Consider the following 22,264-nt stretch of genomic DNA (forward strand, 5'->3'; position numbering starts at 1 on the left):
GTAACCCAGTGAACCCACCGAACCTTTTGGACACTAAGGGGCAATTGACCATGGCCAATCAATCTGCACACCTTTGGACTGTGGAAGGAAACTGGAGCACCCGGAGGAAACCCACGCAGACACGGGGAGAACGTGCAAACTCCACACAGACAGGGTGGGGCCGGAACATTGGCTAACAGCCTAAAAAGAAACAGCCTCTGGTTGATCTGTCCAACATGTGGTTAACCAGGATAGATTGTGCCAACCCCTTTTCCCTCGCGCAGTCAAGTGGCAGATGCACCATTAAACACTGCTTTCCCCTCGTGAGAATGAGAAATCGCTGATCTAATTCGAAAATGGTTTGACTGACAGCGAGCGGCTGATGCTAATGCACGCTGTTTTGCAATCCATTAGGGCGGATGGAATAGCTGCTTTGTTCGCATGCCGCAGTAAAGAGGCAAACAGAATTTCTTTACAGGTTTGTGGCTGTGGTGATATGCATCACTGTAAATATGCAAGGGGTTAACCATGTTGTGTTATGCTTCTTCATGTAGCATAAGCTGCCTCTTCGAAATATACTCTGACAAAGGAAGGTTCAGACTTGGAGATAGGTTTAACACATTTATTGAACAGTTAACAATTCTCCGACTAGAGTTCGACTCTCCTGCTAATCTAACTATAGTAACTCAGTTTAACTAACCAGTCTGCTCTAAGTCATGCGGTGGGTGTGATGCTTCTGATCTGCCCCTGTCTCTCCGAGTGTCACCTGTGGAAAGAGAAAGAGCATGTGTGCCCTGTCCTTTTATATGGGTTGCCCCCTTGTGGTAGTGTCTCCTCTGGGTGTCTTGACTGCCCATTGGTCGTATCCTATCTTACTGACCTATTGGATGAATGTATGCGTGTCATGATGTCCCTGGTGCTCCCTCTAGTGTTTATTTAGTCTTAGTGTATTTGCATTAACCCCTTGTGTATTTACAGTGATGCTTATCACCACAGCGGCCATTGTTTAGGTTAAGAAGCTGCACTTCGCAACTAGCCATTTGCGAAATCGAGAGCCAATTGGAATCCCTTCCCACCAGCCTCCCGGGAGCTGTATTTCAGCCTCACTGTCAAACCTTTTCTTCCCAATTTGAACTCCCTGGCAGCTTTTCCCAAAAGCCTTTCCGGGGAGGGGGGGGGATGAAAAGGGAATGTAAAACAGTTTTCTTTTTCCCTTTATAAAGCTTGCTTTATTGACATTTTCCACAATTAAAACAAAAGTAACCTCGAGCGCAATAAGGAGGGCTGAGATACGCTCAATATTTCCAGCACTGTACCCCTTTCAAAAGGGCTGCAGAGGTCTGGAAACCACACATAACAGCTCGTCATAACAATGCCGGAGATCAGGTTCCAACCTTCAGAAGCTCTTTGCAACTCCAGTGACGCAAGCCAAGGACACAAAGACAGACAGCGGAATTTGGTAAAATTATTAATTGATGAACACGAGGACAGACGCTATTTCAGCCCGAAAGTTGCCAAGTTAATCTTCCAAGTTAATATAACTCTTGATTTTCTTCTTTTTTTTTTAAAAACAATATAGCAAATCAATTCTTTTTTTGTTTAAAACATATTTATATATAAAAAGGCCGACTGATTTCGCATGGCAGTAATCTGTTTGCTTAATTCAAACTCAACAGGTTGGACCACATTGGCTACTTGTCACTATCTTACCAATCCCCCCACTTCAGAGTAGCCATGACTGATGTGCCACCTGGATGGTGGCTATTAATAGGTATTTACATTGCATCCACAGATAATCGCTACAGTGACCACGGGAGTAAATGATACCCCTGCGAGTTTGTAAAACCTCGGAAGTGTAGGTTATATAAAGCCACTGCACGGTTTTAAAAAAAATTTGTGTATATACAACCATCATATAAAGAGATAAATTAAAAAAAAAAAAAATGTGCACCCTGTACAACACGTACAGCTTTACAAATTAAATCTTTTTTTTTCCCCCCCAATAAAAAATATAATTATTTCAAGTGGTCAGGCGAGTTGCGTTTTCCGCAGTTCTTCGCCCACCCGCTGCCCCGCTCGACGGTTCCTCTTCAGTATCGGAGGGGGCTGAAACGTACGTTCTTAATTTCCAGCTCCAGCTGCATCACCCTGACCTCTTTCTGTGCCAGCAGCTCCCGTAGCCTCCGAATCTCCTCCTGCTGCCGGTAAAACATCTGCAGAAGCTGGTCGAAAGTAAACCACACGTCGTTTTAGAACACAAAAAAAATGTACGTTTTCTTTTTTTTTTTAAAAGCGCGGAGCAGGTTTCGATTCGATTAAACCCCCCCCCCCACCCCACGGAACAGAAACCTGAAGGGGTCGACCCTGCAATTAATAATTAGGAAAAGTGGAGCCCCGCGGGGCGAGAGGTAGAAGTGAGGAACGCGGCTGCAAAACTGACTAAAGGGCTGAAAGCCTTGTCGTGGTGAATGGCTCTATCGGACAGTAGGGGAGACCAGCAGTGCTATTCCCAGGGGATTTTCCACATACTTATTAATGGCTGGGTAGAACATAGAACATTACAGCGCAGTACAGGCCCTTCGGCCCTCAATGATGCGCCGTCCTGTGAAACCATCTACACTATTCCATTATCATCCATATGCCTATCCAATAACCATTTGAATGCGTTTAGTGTTGGCGACTCCACTACTGTTGCAGGCAGGGCATTCCACGCCCTTACTACTCTCTGAGTAAAGAACCTACCTCTGACATCTGTCCTATATCTATCTCCCCTCAATTTAAAGCTATGTCTCCTCGTGCTAGACATCACCATCCGAGGAAAAAGGCTCTCAATGTCCACCCTATCTAATCCTCTGATCATCTTGTATGCCTCAATTAAGTCACCTCTTAACCTTCTTCTCTCTAACAAAAACAGCCTCAAGTGCCTCAGCCTTCCCTCATAAGATCTTCCCTCCATACCAGGCAACATCCTGGTAAATCTCCTCTGTACCCTTTCCAATGCTTCCACATCCTTCTTATAATGCGGCGACCAGAATTGCACGCAATACTCCAAATGCGGCTACACCAGAGTTTTGTACAGCTGCAACATGACCTCAAAGCTCCGAAACTCAATCCCTCTACCAATAAAAGCTAACACATCGTACGCCTTCTTAACAACCCTCTCAACCTGGGTGACAACTTTCAGGGATCTATGGACATGGACACCGAGATCTCTCTGCTCGTCCACACTGCTAAGAATCTTACCATTAGCCCAGTACTCTGCATTCCTGTTATTCCTTCCAAAATGAATCACCTCACACTTTTCTGCATTGAACTCCATTTGCCACCTCTCAGCCCAGCTCTGCAGCTTATCCATGTCCCTCTGTAACTTGCAACATCCTTCCGCACTGTCCACAACTCCACCGACTTTAGTGTCATCTGCAAATTTACTCACCCAACCTTCTGCGCCCTCCTCTAGGTCATTTATATAAATGACAAACAGCAGTGGCCCCAAAACAGATCCTTGTGGTGCACCACTAGTAACTGGACTCCAGTCTGAACATTTCCCATCAACCACCACCCTTTGTCTTCTTCCAGCTAGCCAATTTCTGATCCAAACAATGTGGTAAATGTGGCATGATTTCAAAGTGGCCCGATGGCACAGAGGCCGCCGTCTGGATGAGGGACATCAGTGCCAGGGCACTACCCTGCCCAAAGGACATGCAGCTCCAATCCCCTAGGAGACTCCCACGAGTGCCGTGCCATCTGGCCCCTGTTTGTGGGGACTAGTGCTAAACACGAACTTGCCCGAGGACTCCGAGGCAGATCCCAAAGCCTCAGGCACCTCGGGAATCTGCACATTGCAGTCAGACCAGCTGTCTCGCTTTAATATGCAGATTTGCCAAGGTGAGTTACATCGGAACGCCTCCCGAGATTGCGTCGGATCTCGCGAGGCGTTACCAGCCAGGCAGATCCCGGGAGCGGGGATCCTGCCTTTTTCCGGCCGCACTGCACCACGGCAAGCCGATTCTCGGGCGCACCGGGGCAATTGGATTCCACCCATGGATTTATGGTAATTGGCAAAAGAACCAGAGGTGACACGAGAGGGAAACAAATGACTTAACGAGTTGTCACAATCTGGGACTGAACGGGTGGAGGAAATAGACTCAGTAACCTTCAAAAGGGATTTGAAAAGAAAAAAAATGCAAGGCTTTGGGGATAGAGCTGGCAGAGTGGGACAAATATACAAAAGGCCACGTGCCCTCTTCCTGTTCTATATCATTCCATGATTCAAAAAAACTGATATTCAGCCTCCTCCGAGGATTGGGTGTCTTTGGGGATGGGGAGGAGAAGGGGCAGAGGGAGGAGAAGGGTGGAGATAATCAATGGGGCTGAATTAGCCATTGTAATTTGATCAGGTGAGAAAGTCGAGGACACTCTAACTAGGAAAGGATTGCAGGTGTCTAAAGGCACACGATTGAGAAAAGAAAGAGTACTTGATTCAGACCGATACATGGGGCATGTGAGTGAGGTGGAGATAGGAGAGTACTGGGATAGTGTCATACAGGTCCAGTGTTACGGATCAGAAAAACACAACGCTATTTCACCCTACCTCATTCTCTGTTTTGGGGACTGGGCTCTCTGACAAATCGTAACCATTTGTTATGAAACTCTTTTTCGGCTCTTGTATTTTATCTGTGTTCCTTTGTTCCTGTTTTTCTGGAAGTGCGTTCCCTCTCACTTGTTCTTTCTTAAGGCGGCCAGGCGGGTCCCACCGCTCAGTCCCGTTTCTCAGAGGGGAAGACTGTGGGCTGTTACAGCCAGGCTTTAAGGAGATGAATATAGGATCTGAAACAGTAAACGGGGAAGAATGTGACTGAAACCGCAGGAAATGCCATTATGGAGTTAGGATGACGAACTATGAGATAAAGTGTTCATGCAGCACACTTGTGTGTGTGCGTGGGACATCAGCTGTAAGTCACTGGATCAGCTGTAAGTCACTGGATAGCACTTGTGACTCTGACTCAGAAGGTCACTAGTCCTAGTGTCACTCCAGGGACTTGAGTCCAGAATCTAGGTTGATGTTCCCAGTGCTGAGGGTGTGCTGCACTGTTGGAACTGTCTTTCAGATTTGATGTCAAACTAAGGCCAAGTCTGGCCCGTAGCAGGTCCCATCCACTATTCTGAAGGACAGCTGGGAGGTTTCCCCCTAGTGCTTTCCTGGTTCAGCTGGGGCTGGTTTAGCACAGCGGGCTAAACAGCTGGCTTTGTAATGCAGAACAAGGCCAGCAGCGCGGGTTCAATTCCCGTACCAGCCTCCCCGAGCAGGCGCCAGAACGTGGCGACTAGGGGCTTTTCACAGTAACGACACTGAAGCCTACTTGTGACAATAAGCGATTATTATTATTAGTATTGTTCCGTCTTCACCCTTCAACCAAAATAAAACAGAAATAAAAACAGAGGATGCTGGGAAAACTCAACAGGTCTGGCAGCATCTGTAGGGAGAGAAACAGGGTTAATGTTTCGGGTCCAATGTGACCCTCCTTCAGAATGGAAACATTTTATTATTGCTGTGTTCTATATCACAGAGATATGCAGAGATGACAGGCCGGCTTGTGTGGGTGTGTGTGTGTGTGAGAGAGAGAGAAGGGCAGGAGTTTTATTCAATGCTTTAAAATGTCTGCTCCCATTATTTTCGCAGCTTGCCTCAGTTTTGTTTCTTTTCCTAAGTGGCCACACACAGGCTTAACTAATCATACACAGAACACATACCAGACACGCACAATCAAACACTGTGCAATTAAACACTACAATTGTCATATCACTGTTTGTGGGAGCTTGCTGTCTGCTAGTTGACTGATGGGTTTCTTACAGGAGCTGCAGTTCAAAACTACTTTCTTTTCGTTCCATTCTTTATTTTCTTGCCTTTTCTCCCACACGTCCAATGTTTCCCCAGTGCAATTTACAAACCATGTTAATACTTTCTTTATTTTTTAATTGAAAGTACCCAATACTTTTTTTTTTCAATTAAGGGGCAATTAAGCATGGCTAATCGACCTATCCTGCACATCGTTTCGGGTTGTGGGGGTGAGACCTATGTGGACATGGGGAGTGATGTGTTATGGACTCTGGGATAACACAGGCTGCAACTGGATGCAGCTTTGACCAAAAGATACTCCATACTTTGAAGTTAGTTCAATCTGATTTATTGAACCAGTAGCACAGTTAGCACAGTTCTCTATGAGTTCGACTCTCTGCTAACCCAAGTGTGGTTACTCTGTCTGACTGAACCAGACTAGCTCTTAGCCACGTGCTGGAGGTGTGATACTGTACATACACCCTGACTCACTCTGCAGATGTTCATCAGTGGAAAGAGGTGGAGTGTGAGTGCCTCGTGCCTTTTATAGTGAGATACCACCCCCGAGTGTCCTGCCTGCTCATTGGTCATGTCCTGTTCTCTGTGTTCATTAGCTGCCTGTCTGTATATCATTATCTACATGTCGGCATATCATGACAGGGAGAACGTGCAAACTCCACATGGGATCGAACCCGGGTCCACGGTGCCGTGAGGCAGCAGTGCTAACCACTGCACCGCCCTGAGCTCCTATATCTGATGTTCTTACAGAATGATTTCACAAGTTTACACAGGCATACTGGGGGTCATTTTAAGCTGACCCTCTAGGCAGGAAACCAACGGCATCAGGCAGCAGAGTGATTTTATACCCTGCACAATATCGCTCTGACTTTCTTTAACGGAGATCGATATCGAGCGGCCTGTAAAACCACCCTGCACCCGATCCTGGCGCTGTTACACCTGGAGAACAAGCTAAATATCAATCCCTGTACAAGCCACATTAAAATCCATTTCATTAAAGACAGGTAGATCGTGAATGCGATCATGGCCTAATCTAGAAAAAAACGTAGATTAAAGCAAATTACTGCGACTCCTGGAGTCGGAAACAAAAACAGAAAATTCTGGACAATCCCAGCAGCGTCTGTGGAGAGAGAAAGGAGCCAACGTTTCGAATCTGGATGACTCTTTGTCAAAGCAGAAGAACATGTAGAAAAACGTATAGAGAAACATATACTTTAACAACAGCCAACATCCTATAAAGGGGCAAGGATGTAAATAAAAAAAGGTTTCTGATAAGGTTTATACAGTGTGTACAAGACTGACCTTTATTCACTCCACTTAGCCATTCCTGGGCAGTCATTGCTGGCTGTGCTCCTGCCGTCATTGGATAGATATCATCCTGGTACGATTCAGACTGCAAGGTATATGGGATAAAGAGTAATCTGATTGGCCACTTAGTGCATCACCCACATATCTATTTCTTAAACTTTTAGGCTCGTTTAGTATGCCATACTTTTCAAACCAAACTGCACCCTTTCCAGCCTTTCACTTTCCACCACCCTGAGCTCATTCAAAACGCTGCTGCCCCATCGCCCATCCTGCACTTTGTCCTATTCACCTGTCAGCACCTGTGCTCGTTGACCTACACTGGCACCAGGTCCGGTCAAATCTAGATTTTAAAATTCTTATATGGATTTCAAACCCTCCACATCTCCTCCAGCGCCAATCTGCTCCTTCAGTCCCGGCCTCGTGGTTTCATAGAATTTACAGTGCAGAAGGAGGCCATTCGGCCCATCGAGTCTGCACCGGCTCTTGGAAAGAGCACCCTACCCAAGCCCACACCTCCACCCTATCACCGTAACCCAGCAACCCCACCCAACACTAAGGGCAATTTTGGACACTAAGGGCAATTTATCACGGCCAATCCACCTAACCTGCACATCTTTGGGCTGTGGGAGGAAACCGGAGCATCCGGAGGAAACCCACGCAGACACGGGGAGGATGTGCAGACTCCGCACAGACTGTGAACCACTCCGGGAATCGAACTTGGGACCCTGGAGCTGTGAAGCAATTATGCTAACCACCATGCTACCGTGCTGCCCGATCACCATCCCGGGTTTCATTCAAACACCATTGGCAGCCATGCCTTCAGCCACCCGGGTCCTCAGCTGCGACGAGGCGGCCTCATTGCGCCCGACTTGGTGTCGGGACGAGGCCGTTGAAATCCCGCGAGAGGCCCGCATCAGGATGTCTCGCGACGCTCATAAATGTCTCGCGAAATTCAATTCAATCTCACAGCGAGTTCCGATCTGGATCTCCCTCTCGTTGGGCAGGATCCAGGCTCGCGTATCTATGTGCTCACCGGATTTATTTGGGACACGGGATTAACTGGCCTGCCCAGCGAGACCTCAACCGGATGCTGTTTGGTACTGGTTCACAGGTTGTGATGGTGCCTCCGGGGGGGGGGGTCTCACCGGGGCGTTGAGATCCACGGGGTGGTCAGCGAGGCACACTGGCACTCCCCCGGCATTGTGACACTGCCAGGACAGCCGGATGACACAGCCAGGACGGCAGGGGCTATGCCAGGGTGCTGGGTTGGCAGTGCCCAGGTGCCAGGTTGCCCATTCCAGGGGTTAGGCCCGGGGGGGGGGGGGGGGGGGCCTTGCCCAAGCGAGGTGAGATGAGGTGGGGCTTGAGGACCCCGGAAGAGGTAACTAGGGTGAGGTGGAGGGTCCTGAAGCGGTGGGGTGCAGAGGGGGTCAACAGATTGGGGCTGCCTTTTAAAAATGCCGCCCCGACCCGCAGGTGGTCTTCCCGCGGTAACCTCGATGGGGAGCTCCTCACCGAGGCCAAAAGAAAATAGCAAAGTGTCGTTGAATAGCGGGATCTTTCTCAGCACTAAACATGCTATTCAGAGAACTTCAACTTGAATCCGCTGAATTCTACCCCTTAGCTCAGGAAATCTCTTCCATCTCTCTCTCCCTCTCATTTAGGGGATGTTGGCGTCACTGGCTAGGCCCGATTTATTTCCCACTCCCAGTTGCCTGTGAGGAGATGGTGGTGAGCTGGCTCCTTGAACCGCAAGTCCATGTTGAATCGGAGAATCCCTACAGTTCAGGAGGCCATTCGGCCCATCGGGTCTACACCGGCCCTCTGAAAGAGCACCCTATCGAGGCCCACTCCCCGGCCCTATCCCCATAAGCCTGCAACCCAAAGTACCTAACCTGCATATCTTTGGATTGTGGGAGGAAACGCACGCGGACACGGGGAGAAAGTGCAAACTCCACACAGACGGTCACCCCAGGCCGGAATTACATATTACACATTCGTTATCTTTGGGAAAAGCATGAAAGAATGGGAGCCTTGGATCAGAGGCTCAATTCTAGTATTGAGGAGGGATGGGTGAAAAGAGAAGTGTCATGAGGAAATTTCACTGGAATATTCAGAACACCTGCTTGAGTTTATACTTGAAACTTTGCGGGATAATTTGATTTGGCATTGTAAATAATCCTGGCATCATTTACACACAAAGCTTATTGAGTTGGGTGAAACTTGCCTATTCCAAGTCCTCTCATGAGTAGGTACACCCATTGTGCTGTTAGGGAGGGAGTTCCAGGATTTTGCCCCAGCGACAGTGAAGGAACGGCCGATATATTTCCAAGTCAGGGTGGTGTGTGGAGGGGAACATACAGGTGTTTCTATATATCTGCTTCCCTTATCCTTCTAGGGGTAGAGGTTTGGAAGGTGTGTCAAAGTAGCCGTGGCGAGTTGCTGCAGTGCATCTTGTAGATCAGGGGTGGGCAAACTATGGCCCACGGGCTGCATGCGGCCCGCCAAAGGTCTTTATGCGGCCCACCAAGTCATTAAAAAAAAAAAAAATGTTTTTTAAATTTGTCTTTAAAAATTTTTAATTCTTTTTTTTAAGGTTAATGGGGGGGGGGGGGGGGGCTGTTGGGTTACTTACTGGCATAGGGTGGATACGTTGACTTGAGTAGGGTGATCATTGCTCGGCACAACGTCGAGGGCCGAAGGGCCTGTTCTGTGCTGTACTGTTCTATGTTCTATATGAGGCGCCCAGAATCATAACCGGGTGAAGTAATTATTTTACTTAATATACTATGCGGCCCTTTAAAATTGTGAATTTCTGAATGTGGCCCTTGCACGGAAAAGTTTGCCCACCCCTGTTGTAGATGGTACACACGGCTGCTACAGTGCATCAGTGGTGGAGGGTTTGAATGTTTGTGGATGGGGTGCCAATCAAGCGGGGCTGCTTTGTCCTGGATGGTGTCGAGCTTCTTGAGTGTTGTTGGAGCTGCATTCATCCAGGCAAGTGGAGAGTATTCCATCGCACTCCTGACTTGTGCCTTGTAGATGGTGGACAGGTTTTGGGGGGGTCAGGAGGTGAGTTACTCGCAGCTGAATCCCTAGCCTTTGATCTGCCCTGGTAGCCACAGTATTAATATGGCTAGTCCAGTTCAGTTTCTGATCAATGGTAACTCCCAGGATGTTGATTGTGGGGGGATTCAGCGATGGTAATGCCATTGACTGTCAAGGGGCGATGGTTAGATCCTCTCTTGGTGGAGATGGTCATTGCCTGGCACTTGTGTGGCACGAATGTAACTTGCTACTTGTTAGTCCAAGCCTGGATATTGTCCAGGTCTTGCTGCATTTGGACATGGACTGCTTCATTACCTCAGGAATCGCAAATGGTGCTGAATATTGTGCAGTCATCAGCGAACATCCCCACTTCTGACCTTATGGTGGAAGGGAGGTAATTGATGAAGCAGCTGAAGATGGTTGGGCCTAGGACACGACCCTGAGGAACCCCTGCAGTGATGTCCTGGAGCTGAGATGATTGACTTCCAACCACCACAAACATCTTCCTTTGTGCCAAGTATGAATCCAATCAGCGGAGAGTCTCCCCCCCCCCCCCCCCCCCCCCCCCCCCCCCCCCCCCCGATTCCCATTGACTCCAGTTTAGTTTGGGCTCCTTGATGCCACATTCGGTCAAATGCTGCCTTGATGTCAAGAGCAGTCACTCTCACCTCACCTCTGGCATTCAGAACTTTTGAACCAAAGCTGCAATGAGATCAGGAGCTGAGTGACTCTGGCGGAACCCAAACTGAGCAGGTTATTTAAAGTGCCTCTTGATGGCATTGTTGATGACCCCATTCATCACTTTACTGATGATTGAGAGTAGAGTGATAGGACGGTAATTGGCTGGGATGGATTTGTCCTGCTCAGAACACACCTGTGCAGTTTTCCACATTGCTGTGTAGATGCCAGTGTTGTAGCTGTAATGGAACAGCTCGGCTAGAGGGCCTGGCATCCTCCGGTCTTCAGTAATATTGCTGCAATATTGTCAGGGCCTATAGCCTTTGCAGCATCCACTGTCTTCAGCCGTTTCTCGATATCACGTGGAGCGAATCAAATTGGCTGAAGACTGACATCTCCGGAGGAGACCGAGATGGATCACCCACCCGGCACTTCTGGCTGAAGATTGTTGCGAATGCCTCGGCCTTGCCTTTAGCGCCGGTGTGCCGGGTTCCTCCATCATTGAGGATGGGGATATTTGTGGAGCTTCCTCCTCGAGTGAGTTATTTAATTGTTGACCGTCATTCACGGCTGAATGTGGCAGGACTGCAGAGCTTCGATCTTAGACCAAGGATTTGGTCAGCTGTTCTAAGATCTCCATATGCGGCATGGCGTCATATTTCTCTGGACAATCCCTCCTGCGAAGTGCCTTGGGAAATTTGGGTGAAAGCTGTCGCAGGGTATGCTGATAGGGTGAGACGAAGAGAGGTGGGAGGAGGCTCATAAATGCTGACATGGACCTTTGAGCCCAATGGCCCGTTTGTCTAATTCTACGCTTTGTTTCTTACCCGGCGAGGCACAATCATGGAAACAGGCTCAATAAGGCTCTTGATTGTCACCAACTTGTAGAACCTGAAGACTTCACAGCTAGAGACATCCAGGCCCCTCTTTGGCATTATACCTGAAAATTAAAAATAATAACAAACTTATACCCAGTGTATTTGAAACTCATACTGCAACTCACTCTCCAGCCAAGAAAGGCAGGCAGTAGGGACTGGAGGTTATTATTCAGATCCGCGCAATGTATCGTTTTGAATTGTTCGGCGTTCGATTCTGTGAGGCTGTTTATTATTGATGTTCAATGTGCTTGATTGGTTAAGCCTGGGTGCAGACTCAGAGAAACAAACTGTAGAAAGAGCTGGAAGTCAGAGCTGAAGCATGGAGCAGACATTTTAAAGCGCTGCGATTAAAACCTGTCGTACACATAGAAAGGAGGGCGGCACAGTGGGTTAGCACTGCTGCCTCGCGGCGCCGGGGACCCGGGTTCGATCCCGGCCCTGGGTCACTGCCCGTGTGGAGTTTGCACATTCTCCCCGCGTCCGCGTGGGTGTCACCCCCACAACCCCAAAAGATGTGGGGGGGTAAGTGGATTGGCCACAACACAGCTGACTGGGTCTTTAATGCTGGAATTTTCTCCCTAACCATCGCCGCCCCTCCAACCCTCTTTCCTCCACTTTGCACTTCGGGATGGGGGAGAGAAAGGCAGGTGTGGGGAATGCGAGGGAGAGGTCGCAATTGCAATCACTGACGTACGACACCACTTCCACATGAAAGGAAATAATTTCTTAAAATTCCAACCGAAGGGCAGCACGGTGGCCTAGTGGTTAGCACAACCGCCTCACGGCGCTGAGGTCCCAGGTTCGATCCCGGCTCTGGGTCACTGTCTGTGTGGAGTTTGTACATTCTCCCCGTGTCTGCGTGGGTTTCGCCCCCACAACCCAAAGATGTGCAGAGTAGGTGGATTGGCCACGCTAAATTGCCCCTTAATTGGAAAAAATAATTGGGTAATCTAAATTTATAAAAAAAAAAATAATAATTCCAACCGAGTCGAGCCACAAGTTGTCTTCTGCTTGAGCGACATTGCGCACACACAGGAATGATGCAATTTTAAAAAGTCTTCCTTGCTGAGATATTGGGCTTGTCATCACTCAAGTTCATCACATGATACAGTGCAGCATGATATAATAATATAATAATGATATAAGGACCATCAGGTAAAGTTCATCCAGGTTATTCCATATCAGAAGCTGACAAGGTGCCCAGGCCTTGGAAAGTGTAAAGACAGAATTTTTAAAAAATTATTTTGGTGATGTGGGCGGGGCCTGCATTTATTGCCCCTCCCCAATTGACCTTGAACTGAGTGTATTTCAGACGGCATTTTAAGAGTCAACCACATTGCTGTGGGCCTGGAGTCACGTGTAGGCCAGACCGGGTAAGGACGGCAGATTTCCTTCCCTAAAGGACATCAGCGAACCAATTGGGTTTTTCCGACAACAATTCCATGGTAATTATTAGACTTTTAATTCCAGATTTTTTATGGATTTCAAATTTAAAAAAAAATTGAATTCAAATTTCACCACCTGCCGTTTGAACCCGGGTCCCCAGAGCGCTAAACTGGCTCTCTGGATTACCAGTCCAGTGACGATACCACCGTCTGCCCTTACCAGGGATTAGGAACTTGAGTTGCGCAGAGAGACTAGAGAATCAGGGATTGTTCTTCCCGGAGCAGAGAAGGTTGAGGGGAGATTAGCCAGTGCTGTTGGACATCACAAAGGATTTTGAGAGAGTGAATAAGGAGAAACTGTTTCCGTCGGAGGTGAGCCAATAACCAGAGGGCACAGATGGAGGGGGGGGGGGGGGGGGGGGGGGGGTAATAGATGCTGCCAGACTTGCTGAGCGTTTCCAGCGTTTTCCGTTTTTATTTCCATTTTCCAGCATCTGCAGTCATTTGCCTTGACTGTTCTGCTTCCAGCATTTCCCCCTCCCTGGGCCTTGGCAAGTAACTACACCTCACACATAAATGCCACGGGCGCGATTCTCCACTCCCCACGCCGGGTGGGAGAATCGCGGGAGGGCCCCCCGACAAATTTCACGCCCCCCCTGGCGATTCTCCCCCCCGCTCAGAAGAATCGCTGTTCACCGTGAAAAACAGCGACCCCCGCAATTCCCCGACCCGGGTGGGCCGAGCGGCCGGCCGTTCGCGGCCGCTTCACGACGGCGGCTAACACACCTGGTCGCTGCCGTCGTGAAACGGGAGTGAGAAGCCCGTTTGGGGCTTGTAGGTGGCCTAGAAAGGAAAGAGCACCACGACTGTGCTCGGGAGGGGACAGGCCCGCGATCGGTGCCCACCGATCACGGGCCGGCGTCCAAATCGGACGCACTATTTCCCCTCCGCCGCCCCGCAAGATCAAGCCGCCACGTCTTGCGGGGCAGCTGAGGGGAAAGACGGCCACCCCACATGCGCGGACTCGTGCCGTCAGCATCATGGCGTCAGCCGCGCATGCGCGGGTTGGAGCCGGCCAACCTGCGCATGCACGGCTGACGTCATTAGGCGCGCCGGCCGCGTCATTCTTGGCGCGACGCCCCCGCGGCCGAGAGTTACGGAGCGCCGCTCCTAGCCCCACCGGGAGGGGAGAATAGGAGGCGAGGAGCGGCCTCCAAGGCCGTCGTGAAACTCGGCCAAGTTCACGACGGCCTTCCCGATTTTTCCCGGGATGGAGAATTCCGCCCCACGTATCTGGTTGTTACAATTAAAGGAAAAACCGTGTAACATTTTTAACAGCTTAAAAGAATGAGACTACGGCTGGGATTTTCCAGACCCGCCCACCGAGCGGCGTGTAATTTGCGTTGCTCGCCAGCTATGCCGTCAGGGAACCCGCCATGCCGGGGGGGGGGCGGCAGCGCCCGCTCATGGCGGGACCGGAAGACCCGCTGGTGGGAAAGGGCCAGAAAATCCGGGCCTACATATTTCTTGTGCCAAGTGAACATACCCATCCCTTTCTGAGGTAGTGCAGAGCGAAAATCCATCAAGAAGTGTAGGTAGGGTTTTTCCGAGCTCAGCTCATAGTACCTGATGTTCCCTTCGCCCTGTGAAGGAGCAAGAATGAAAGTAGGTATCAGGCTTCGATCACTGCAACGTTCAAAACAAAAAGCGTACTCAAAAACCCTAATCCAGGACGGGCCACAACAGCCTCGGAATAATCATTCCCTTTCAGCAGGATGTACACGAGCATCAGACAGAGGTGTGAGCCTGGATGCGGTGGGATTAATCTACAGGTCGGGTCAGTACATAGAATATAGAACAGTACAGCACAGAACAGGCCCTTCGGCCCTCGATGTTGTGCCGAGCAATGATCACCCTACTCAAACCCACGTATCCACCCTATACCCGTAACCCAACAACCCCCCCTTAACCTTACTTTTTAGGACACTACGGGCAATTTATCATGGCCAATCCACCTAACCCGCACATCTTTGGACTGTGGGAGGAAACCGGAGCACCCGGAGGAAACCTACGCAGACACGGGGAGGACGTGCAGACTCCGCACAGACAGTGACCCAGCCGGGAACCGAACCTGAGACCCTGGAGCTGTGAAGCATTTATGCTAACCACCATGCTACCGTGTTGCCCTGTAGGCCAAGGGTTCAAGCCAAGCTGCAGAACCTGAGGAGACCATCGAGCCAGACACTGCCAGAGGGGGCTGCCTTTCAGATGACACCTCTCCCCACCCTCTCGGGCCCGCTTGTCCCCTCTCTCGGGCAGGGGTTGTTGTGGCCGCCTCCTGCCTCACAATCTGGTCAAGGATACCAGGGGGTGAACAAGGGGTTAGACTGAGAGCCTCGGGCATCTTAACCACCGGCACGGCTCTGCTGGGCTTTCCCAACAATATGGAAGCGAGACGGAATTCTGAGTAAATCACTCATCACTTTGGGCACTTGTCTGCCTCCCGACTGTCACCCTGAAGTTAGGGAACACTTTCACAGGCAGAGGGCGGTGGCGCTTTGGAATTTTCTTCCACAAAAGGACAGGAGATGCTGGCTCAATTGTTAATTCCAAACCGGTGGTTGATCATTTTTGTCAGCTGAAGGTACAAAGGGACCTGGGGTCAGGACACAGATCAGCAACCATCTCGTTGAATGATGGAATTGGCTCGACTGGCTGAATGACCTCTCGCTGACCCAGAGTTCCTCTGTAACCAGCTCTTATTACACACTTGGGTTGAGAGTAGAACAACCTGGGGCAGGAATTCACCTGACTGTAATGCCTATTGCAAGAAAATTACGAATGCATTTGCAAGTATTTAATTAGCTTTAAACTTCCAGAATGGGATTAATCTATCTCACATTTACACATGAATGGAACAGACATAGCAACCATGGTGGTTGGAGTTACTGGGGGAAGGGGTGGGGTGGCACAGTGTTTAGCACTGCTGCCTCACAGCACCAGGGAACCAGCTACGGTTCCAACCTTGGCCGACTGTGCGGAGTCTGCACTTTCTCCCCCGTGTCTGCGTGGGTTTCCTCCGGGTGCTCCGGTTTCCTCCCACAGTCCAAAGATGTGCAGGTTAGGTGGATTGGCCATGCTAAAGTGTCCTTTAGTGTCCAAAATGTTAGGTGGGGTTACGGGGTTGCAGGGAGTGGGCCTCGGTGGGGGTGCTCTTTCAGAGGGGCAGTGCAGACTCGATGGGCTAAATGGCCTCCTTCTGCACTGTAGGGATTCTATGATTCACATTGCTGTGGGTCTGGAGTCACATGTGGGCCAGACCAGGTAATGACAGTGGATTTCTTTCCCTATAAGACATTACTGAACCAGATGAGGTTTTATGACAATCGACAATGCTTTAATGGTTAACAGTAGGCTTGTAATTCCAGACTTTTATTCAAATCAAATTTCACCATCTGCAGTGGCGGGATTTGAACCTGGGTCCCCAGAGCATCACTCTGGTTCTCTGGTTTACTAGTCCAGTTTTTGGAGGACGGTGTTCAGCACCATTTCGGGGGCGTTACATGAGGACGTGGCGTCCGGTCCCCTCAAAGCCACATTCGGGGTGTCCGACCAGATGAGCTGGAGGCGGGTGTGGGGGCAGATCTTCTGGCCTCAACCGGATTGGTTTTCGTTGCTCATAGACGGGTCTTATCGGGGTGGAGGTCAGTTTCTCCGCCCTGTGCTGGGGGCACGGCGGGAGGACCTGCTGGAGGTTCTGGAACAGGGGAGGTTTGCTCCGGGGGCGCTGAGTGATGGTGTTTCGCAATTGTTGCAGTTTGTTCATCATGCATTTTTGGGAGTTGGTTACTGTGACTGTTGGGTGGGTGGGTGGGCGGGGTTCTGAGGTGTTGTTTTCTATTGTAAAACTGTTGAAAATTTGCTGAATAAAAATTTTTTTTTTTACAAAGTTCAATAATTGAGGCCACGCGCCTTACCTTTCCTGCCAAGTATAACATGTACGTGTCAGGGTCATAAAATGGAAAAAGCACACCCAAGGACCCGTCCAAATCCTCCTCCCGTAAAGGCACAGTTAGGTCATCCTGAATTAATCATAAGAAGAAGGTACTCATTAATGCAATGGGAAAAAATGTAACTTTTAAAAATTCTTCCATGGGATGTGGGTGGATTTGCCACCCGTCCCTAAATGCCCTTGAACTGAGTGGCTGGCTGGGTCATTTCAGGGGGCAGTTAATAGTCACCTACATTGCTGTGGGTCTGGAGTCACGTGTAGGCCATGTGGTGATATGCATCACTGTAAATACACAAGGGGTTAATGTAAATACATGTAGACTAGCTAGACACTAGAGGGAGCACCAGAGACATGACACACAGACATTCAACCAATAGGTCAGTAAGATAGGACACGACCAATGGGCATTCACGATACACACAGAGATGACACTACCACAGGAGGGCTTTACACCAACCCATATAAAAGGACACAGCACACATGATCTTCCTCTTTCCAGTGGAGACACTCACTTAGTGAGCACAGACACAGGGTTGATTGAACATCACACCCACCACGTGGATTGTAGCAGACTGGTTCGTCAGTCGGAGTAGCTGTAGCAGGATTAACAGGAGAGTCGAGTCCGAGTAGGAGAATTGTTAATAGTTTAATAAACGTGTTGAAGTTATCGCCACGTCTAAACCTCCCTTTGTCAGAGTGAACATCAAGGAAGCAGCTTATGCTACGTCAAGAGCATAACAAGACAGGCCAGACCAGGTAAGGATGGCAGATTTCCCTCCCGAAAGGCCATTATAGATATAGATATAGATATAGAACAGTACAGCACGAACAGGCCCTTCGGCCCTCGATGTTGTGCCGAGCAATGATCACCCTACTTAAACCCACGTAACCCGTATACCCGTAACCCAACAATCCCCCCATTAACCTTATACTACGGGCAATTTAGCATGGCCAATCCACCTAACCCGCACATCTTTGGACTGTGGGAGGAAACCGGAGCACCCGGAGGAAACCCACGCGCACACGGGGAGGACGTGCAGACTCCACACAGACAGTGACCCAGCCGGGAATCGAACCTGGGACCCTGGAGCTGTGAAGCATTGATGCTAACCACCATGCTACCGTGAGGCCCCGTTAGTGAACCAGATGGGGTTTTTACAACAATCGATAGTTTCACCGTTACTGAGACTAGCTTTATATTCCAAATTTATTAATTGAATTTAAATCCCACGAGCTGCCATGGTGGGATTTGAACCCGTGACCCCAGAGCATTAGCCAGGGTCTCTGGATTACAGTCCAGTGACATTACCACCATCTCCCCCCAAATGATGGGTTTAATGCAAAGACCGGGCATCTTCCCATGTAGAACATAGAACAGTACAGCACAGGACAGGCCCTTCGGCCCTCTATGTTGTGCCGAGCAATGATCACCCTACTCAAACCCACGTATCCACCCTATACCCGTAACCCAACAACACCCCCCTTAACCTTACTTTTTAGGACACTACGGGCAATTTAGCATGGCCAATCCACCTAACCCGCACGTCTTTGGTCTGTGGGAGGAAACTGGAGCACCCGGAGGAAACCCACGCACACAGGGGAGGACGTGCAGACTCCGCACAGACAGTGACCCAGCCGGGAACCGAACCTGGTACCCTGGAGCTGTGAAGCATTTACGCTAACCACCATGCTACCGTGCTGCCCTCCTGGGGCCAGCCATGGCACAGTTGGCAACACCATTACCTCGAATCCAGGATTTGAATACAAAAATCTAGGCCGATACCCGCAGTGCCAGGATTGAGAGAGTGCCGCACTATTAAAGGACCTTCCTTCAGAGGAGTGGGAAACCAAGGCTATCTGCCCTCCCAGTGGGACGTTAAAGATCCCGTGGGACTCCCATCATTGAATCTACGATCATCAAGATCCCTTGGCCAGGGATTTAACTGCATCAGCCATATAAACGCTGTGCCTCCAAGAGCAGGTCAAATTCTGTGAGAGTCACTCGCCTCCGAAACCTGTCTCCAAAGCCTGTCCACCATCTGCCAGGCACAAGTCAGGGGCGTGCTGGAATACTGCTGCACTTACCCGGACGTGGGCAGCATCAGCAACACTAAAAAACCTCAACGCCATTCAAGGCAAAACAGCCCGCCTAATCATCACCCCATCCACCACCCAACGCACCCTGACAGCAGTGAGCAGCAGCCACAAGATGCCCTGGGTAAATGGGGGCCAACAGGTCACACTTGACCAACCTTACAGATTTCAACGAAGCAGTGCAGGAGGGGAAATCGTCAAGAAATGGTTAGGTGGATTGGCCATGCTAAATTGCCCGTAGTGTCCTAATAAAAGTAAGGTTAAGGGGGGGGTTGTTGGGTTACGGGTATAGGGTGGATACGTGGGTTTGAGTAGGGTGATCATGGCTCGGCACAACATTGAGGGCCGAAGGGCCTGTTCTGTGCTGTGCTGTACTGTTCTATGTTCTATGTGTGTATCGTGAATGCCCATTGGTCATGTCCTATCTTACTGACCTATTGGTTGAGTGTCTGTGTGTCATGTCTCTGGTGCTCCCTCTAGTGTCCAGTCAGTCTACGTGTACTTACATTAACCCCTTGTGTATCTAGTGATACATATCACCACACCACCCTTCTGTTTGAAACATGGACAATGTACGGCAGATACGTCAAATCCTTGGAGAGATATCACCAACGCGGCATTCACAAAATCCTGCAAATCCAGGCCAATATCCCCAGTATCGAGGCGCTGGGTCACGCTCGACCAGCTGCGATGGGCAGGCCGCATTGCCCACATGCCCGACAGAAGGCTCCCGAAACAAGTGCTCTGCTCCGAGCTCCGCAATGGCAAGCGATCACTAGAAGGGCAGTGGACCCCTTCAACAAAAATAAATTCCACAGTTGCTATTTGAAAGAGTAATCCTCGGTGTCCTGGGCAAAATTCATTCTTCAATTAACATCACAAAAATAGATTATCTGGTCACCATCTCATTGCTGTTTTTTTGGGAGTTTACTGCCTTCAAAATAAGACATGGGAAAACCTGGGGCATCATAAGACTAGTTAGCCTGGGACATCACAAGACCAGTAAGTGTTCCTTCAGTCACCGGTAAATAACAACACGTGCTCGTGTCGATCAGGACCAATGATTTCAAAAAGTCACGTGTGACTAGCCCCAGAGATGTCATTGAAACAGTCCATGAGAAGAATAATAAAGAAATGGAAATACATCTAAAGTTTTCAAACATCACTGAATACATTTTCAAAGAGTTCACTCAAGGTTAAGATGACTTTCTGGCTCAAAACATCAATGTACATAGAAACATACAGAAAATAGAAGCAGGAGGAGGCCATTCGGCCCTTCGAGCCTGCGCCGCCATTCATTATGATCATGGCTGATCAAGTTCAATACCCTGATACCACTTTCCCCCCCATATCCCTTTAGCCCCAAGAGCTGATTCCTTGTTGAAATTACACAACATTTTGGCCTCAACTCCTTTCTGTGGGAGTGAATTCCACAGATTCACCTCTCTCTGGGTGAAGAAATTTCTCCTCACCACAATCCTAAAAGGGTTTACCCTTTATCCCAAACTATGACCCCTTAATTCTGGATGCCCCCACCATCGGGAACATTCTGTATCTACCCTGTCTGATCCTGTTAGAATTTTAGAAGTTTCAAGGAGATCCCCTCTCACTCTTCCAGACGCCACTGAATATAATCCTAACCGACTTAGTCTCTCCTCATATGGCAGTCCCGCCATCCCAGGAATCAGCCTGGTAAACCTTCGCTGCTCTCCCTCCATAGCAAGAACATCCTTCCTCAGATAAGGACACCAAAACTGCCCACAATACTCCAGGCGTGACCTCACCAATTCCCTATACAATTGCAGTAAAACATCCCTATTCCTACACTCACATCCTCTCGCTATGAAGGCCAACATACCATTTGCCTCCTTTACTGCCGGCTGTACCTGTGCGCTTACTTTCAGCGACTGATGCACGAGGACACCAAGGTCTTGCTGAGTATTTCTCTATTCTTATGAAAATGAAGCAGGAACTGAATCAATAAAAACTCAATGGAAATTATGTGATGCAAATTAACATGAGCTCTTAGCAGGGATGAAACGTCTTATAGCTGTTAAAAAGAGTCTAGAAGACAAAGCTACTTAGCCAGAACTGAGATAATTAAAATATTGACCCGTTTTTATTTTTATTTCGTCATGTGATGTGGATGTCATTGCCCAGCCCTAATTGCCCTTGAGAGGGTGGTGGTGAGCTGCCTTCTTGAACCACTGCAGGTCTGTGTGGTGTAGGTACACCCACTGTGCTGTTAGGGAGGGAGCGCCAGGATTTTGACCCAGCGACAGTGAAGGAACGGCCCATATATTTCCAAGTCAGGATGTGGAGTGGCTAGGAGGGGTACGTGTAGGTGGTGGCGTTCCCAGGTATCTGCTGCCCGAGTCCTTCTTGGTGGTAGAGGTCACAGGATTGGAAACTATAAAACATTACCATCAAGTAAATGGAGCTACCCAGGTTCGATCCCGGCCCTGGGTCACTGTCCGTGTGGAGTTTACACATTCTCCCCGTGTCTGCGTGGGTCTTAACCCCACAACCAAAAAAGATGTGCAGGGTAGATGAATTGGCCATGCTAAATTGCCCCTTAATTGGGACAAAAAAATTATTTTTAAAAAGTAAATGGAGATAGATTGTTTCCGTTTGTCAATGGGAGGACATCAATTTAATATAATCAAGATACTTTTTTTTTAAAAAGGGTGATGGAACATGGCATTTTCTGCCCAAGACAGCTGCTGATTGAAAGAAGAGGAAATGAGCAGTTTCAGAGTGCAGCCTAAAGGGGGCAGAGTCACTCCACAGATCCACCACCAGTCAGTCAGCAACACCATGAGCAATCGGACAAGGTAGACCCACCAGTCAGTCAGCAACACCATGAGCAATCGGACAAGGTAGATCCACCAGTCAGTCAGCAACACCATGAGCAATCGGACAAGGTAGATCCACCAGTCAGTCAGCAACAACATGAGCAATCGGACAAGGTAGATCCACCAGTCAGTCAGCAACAACATGAGCAATCGGACAAGGTAGATCCACCAGT

The 22,264-nt window shown here is 49.2% G+C and overlaps 1 protein-coding gene across 2 annotated transcripts in view; it reads right to left on the reverse strand.

Annotated features, from left to right (window-relative positions):
* Positions 1–1,192: 1,192 nt before the first annotated feature.
* LOC119970093 (coronin-2A-like) overlaps positions 1,193–22,264 on the reverse strand; it is a 189,319-nt gene continuing 168,247 nt past the window's right edge. For both annotated transcript variants that reach the window (XM_038804108.1, XM_038804109.1), the window contains 6 exons: positions 17,108–17,212; positions 14,677–14,773; positions 11,695–11,807; positions 7,136–7,226; positions 4,571–4,806; positions 1,193–2,201 (listed from right to left, as the gene is read on the reverse strand). In XM_038804108.1, coding sequence (XP_038660036.1) covers positions 2,070–2,201; positions 4,571–4,806; positions 7,136–7,226; positions 11,695–11,807; positions 14,677–14,773; positions 17,108–17,212 — 774 coding nt within the window. In that variant the 3' untranslated portion in view covers positions 1,193–2,069. The remainder of the gene's footprint in view (positions 2,202–4,570; positions 4,807–7,135; positions 7,227–11,694; positions 11,808–14,676; positions 14,774–17,107; positions 17,213–22,264) is intronic.

The sequence above is a fragment of the Scyliorhinus canicula genome, chromosome 8, assembly GCF_902713615.1.
Source record: "Scyliorhinus canicula chromosome 8, sScyCan1.1, whole genome shotgun sequence".
In the NCBI taxonomy this organism is placed as follows: Eukaryota; Metazoa; Chordata; class Chondrichthyes; order Carcharhiniformes; family Scyliorhinidae; genus Scyliorhinus; species Scyliorhinus canicula.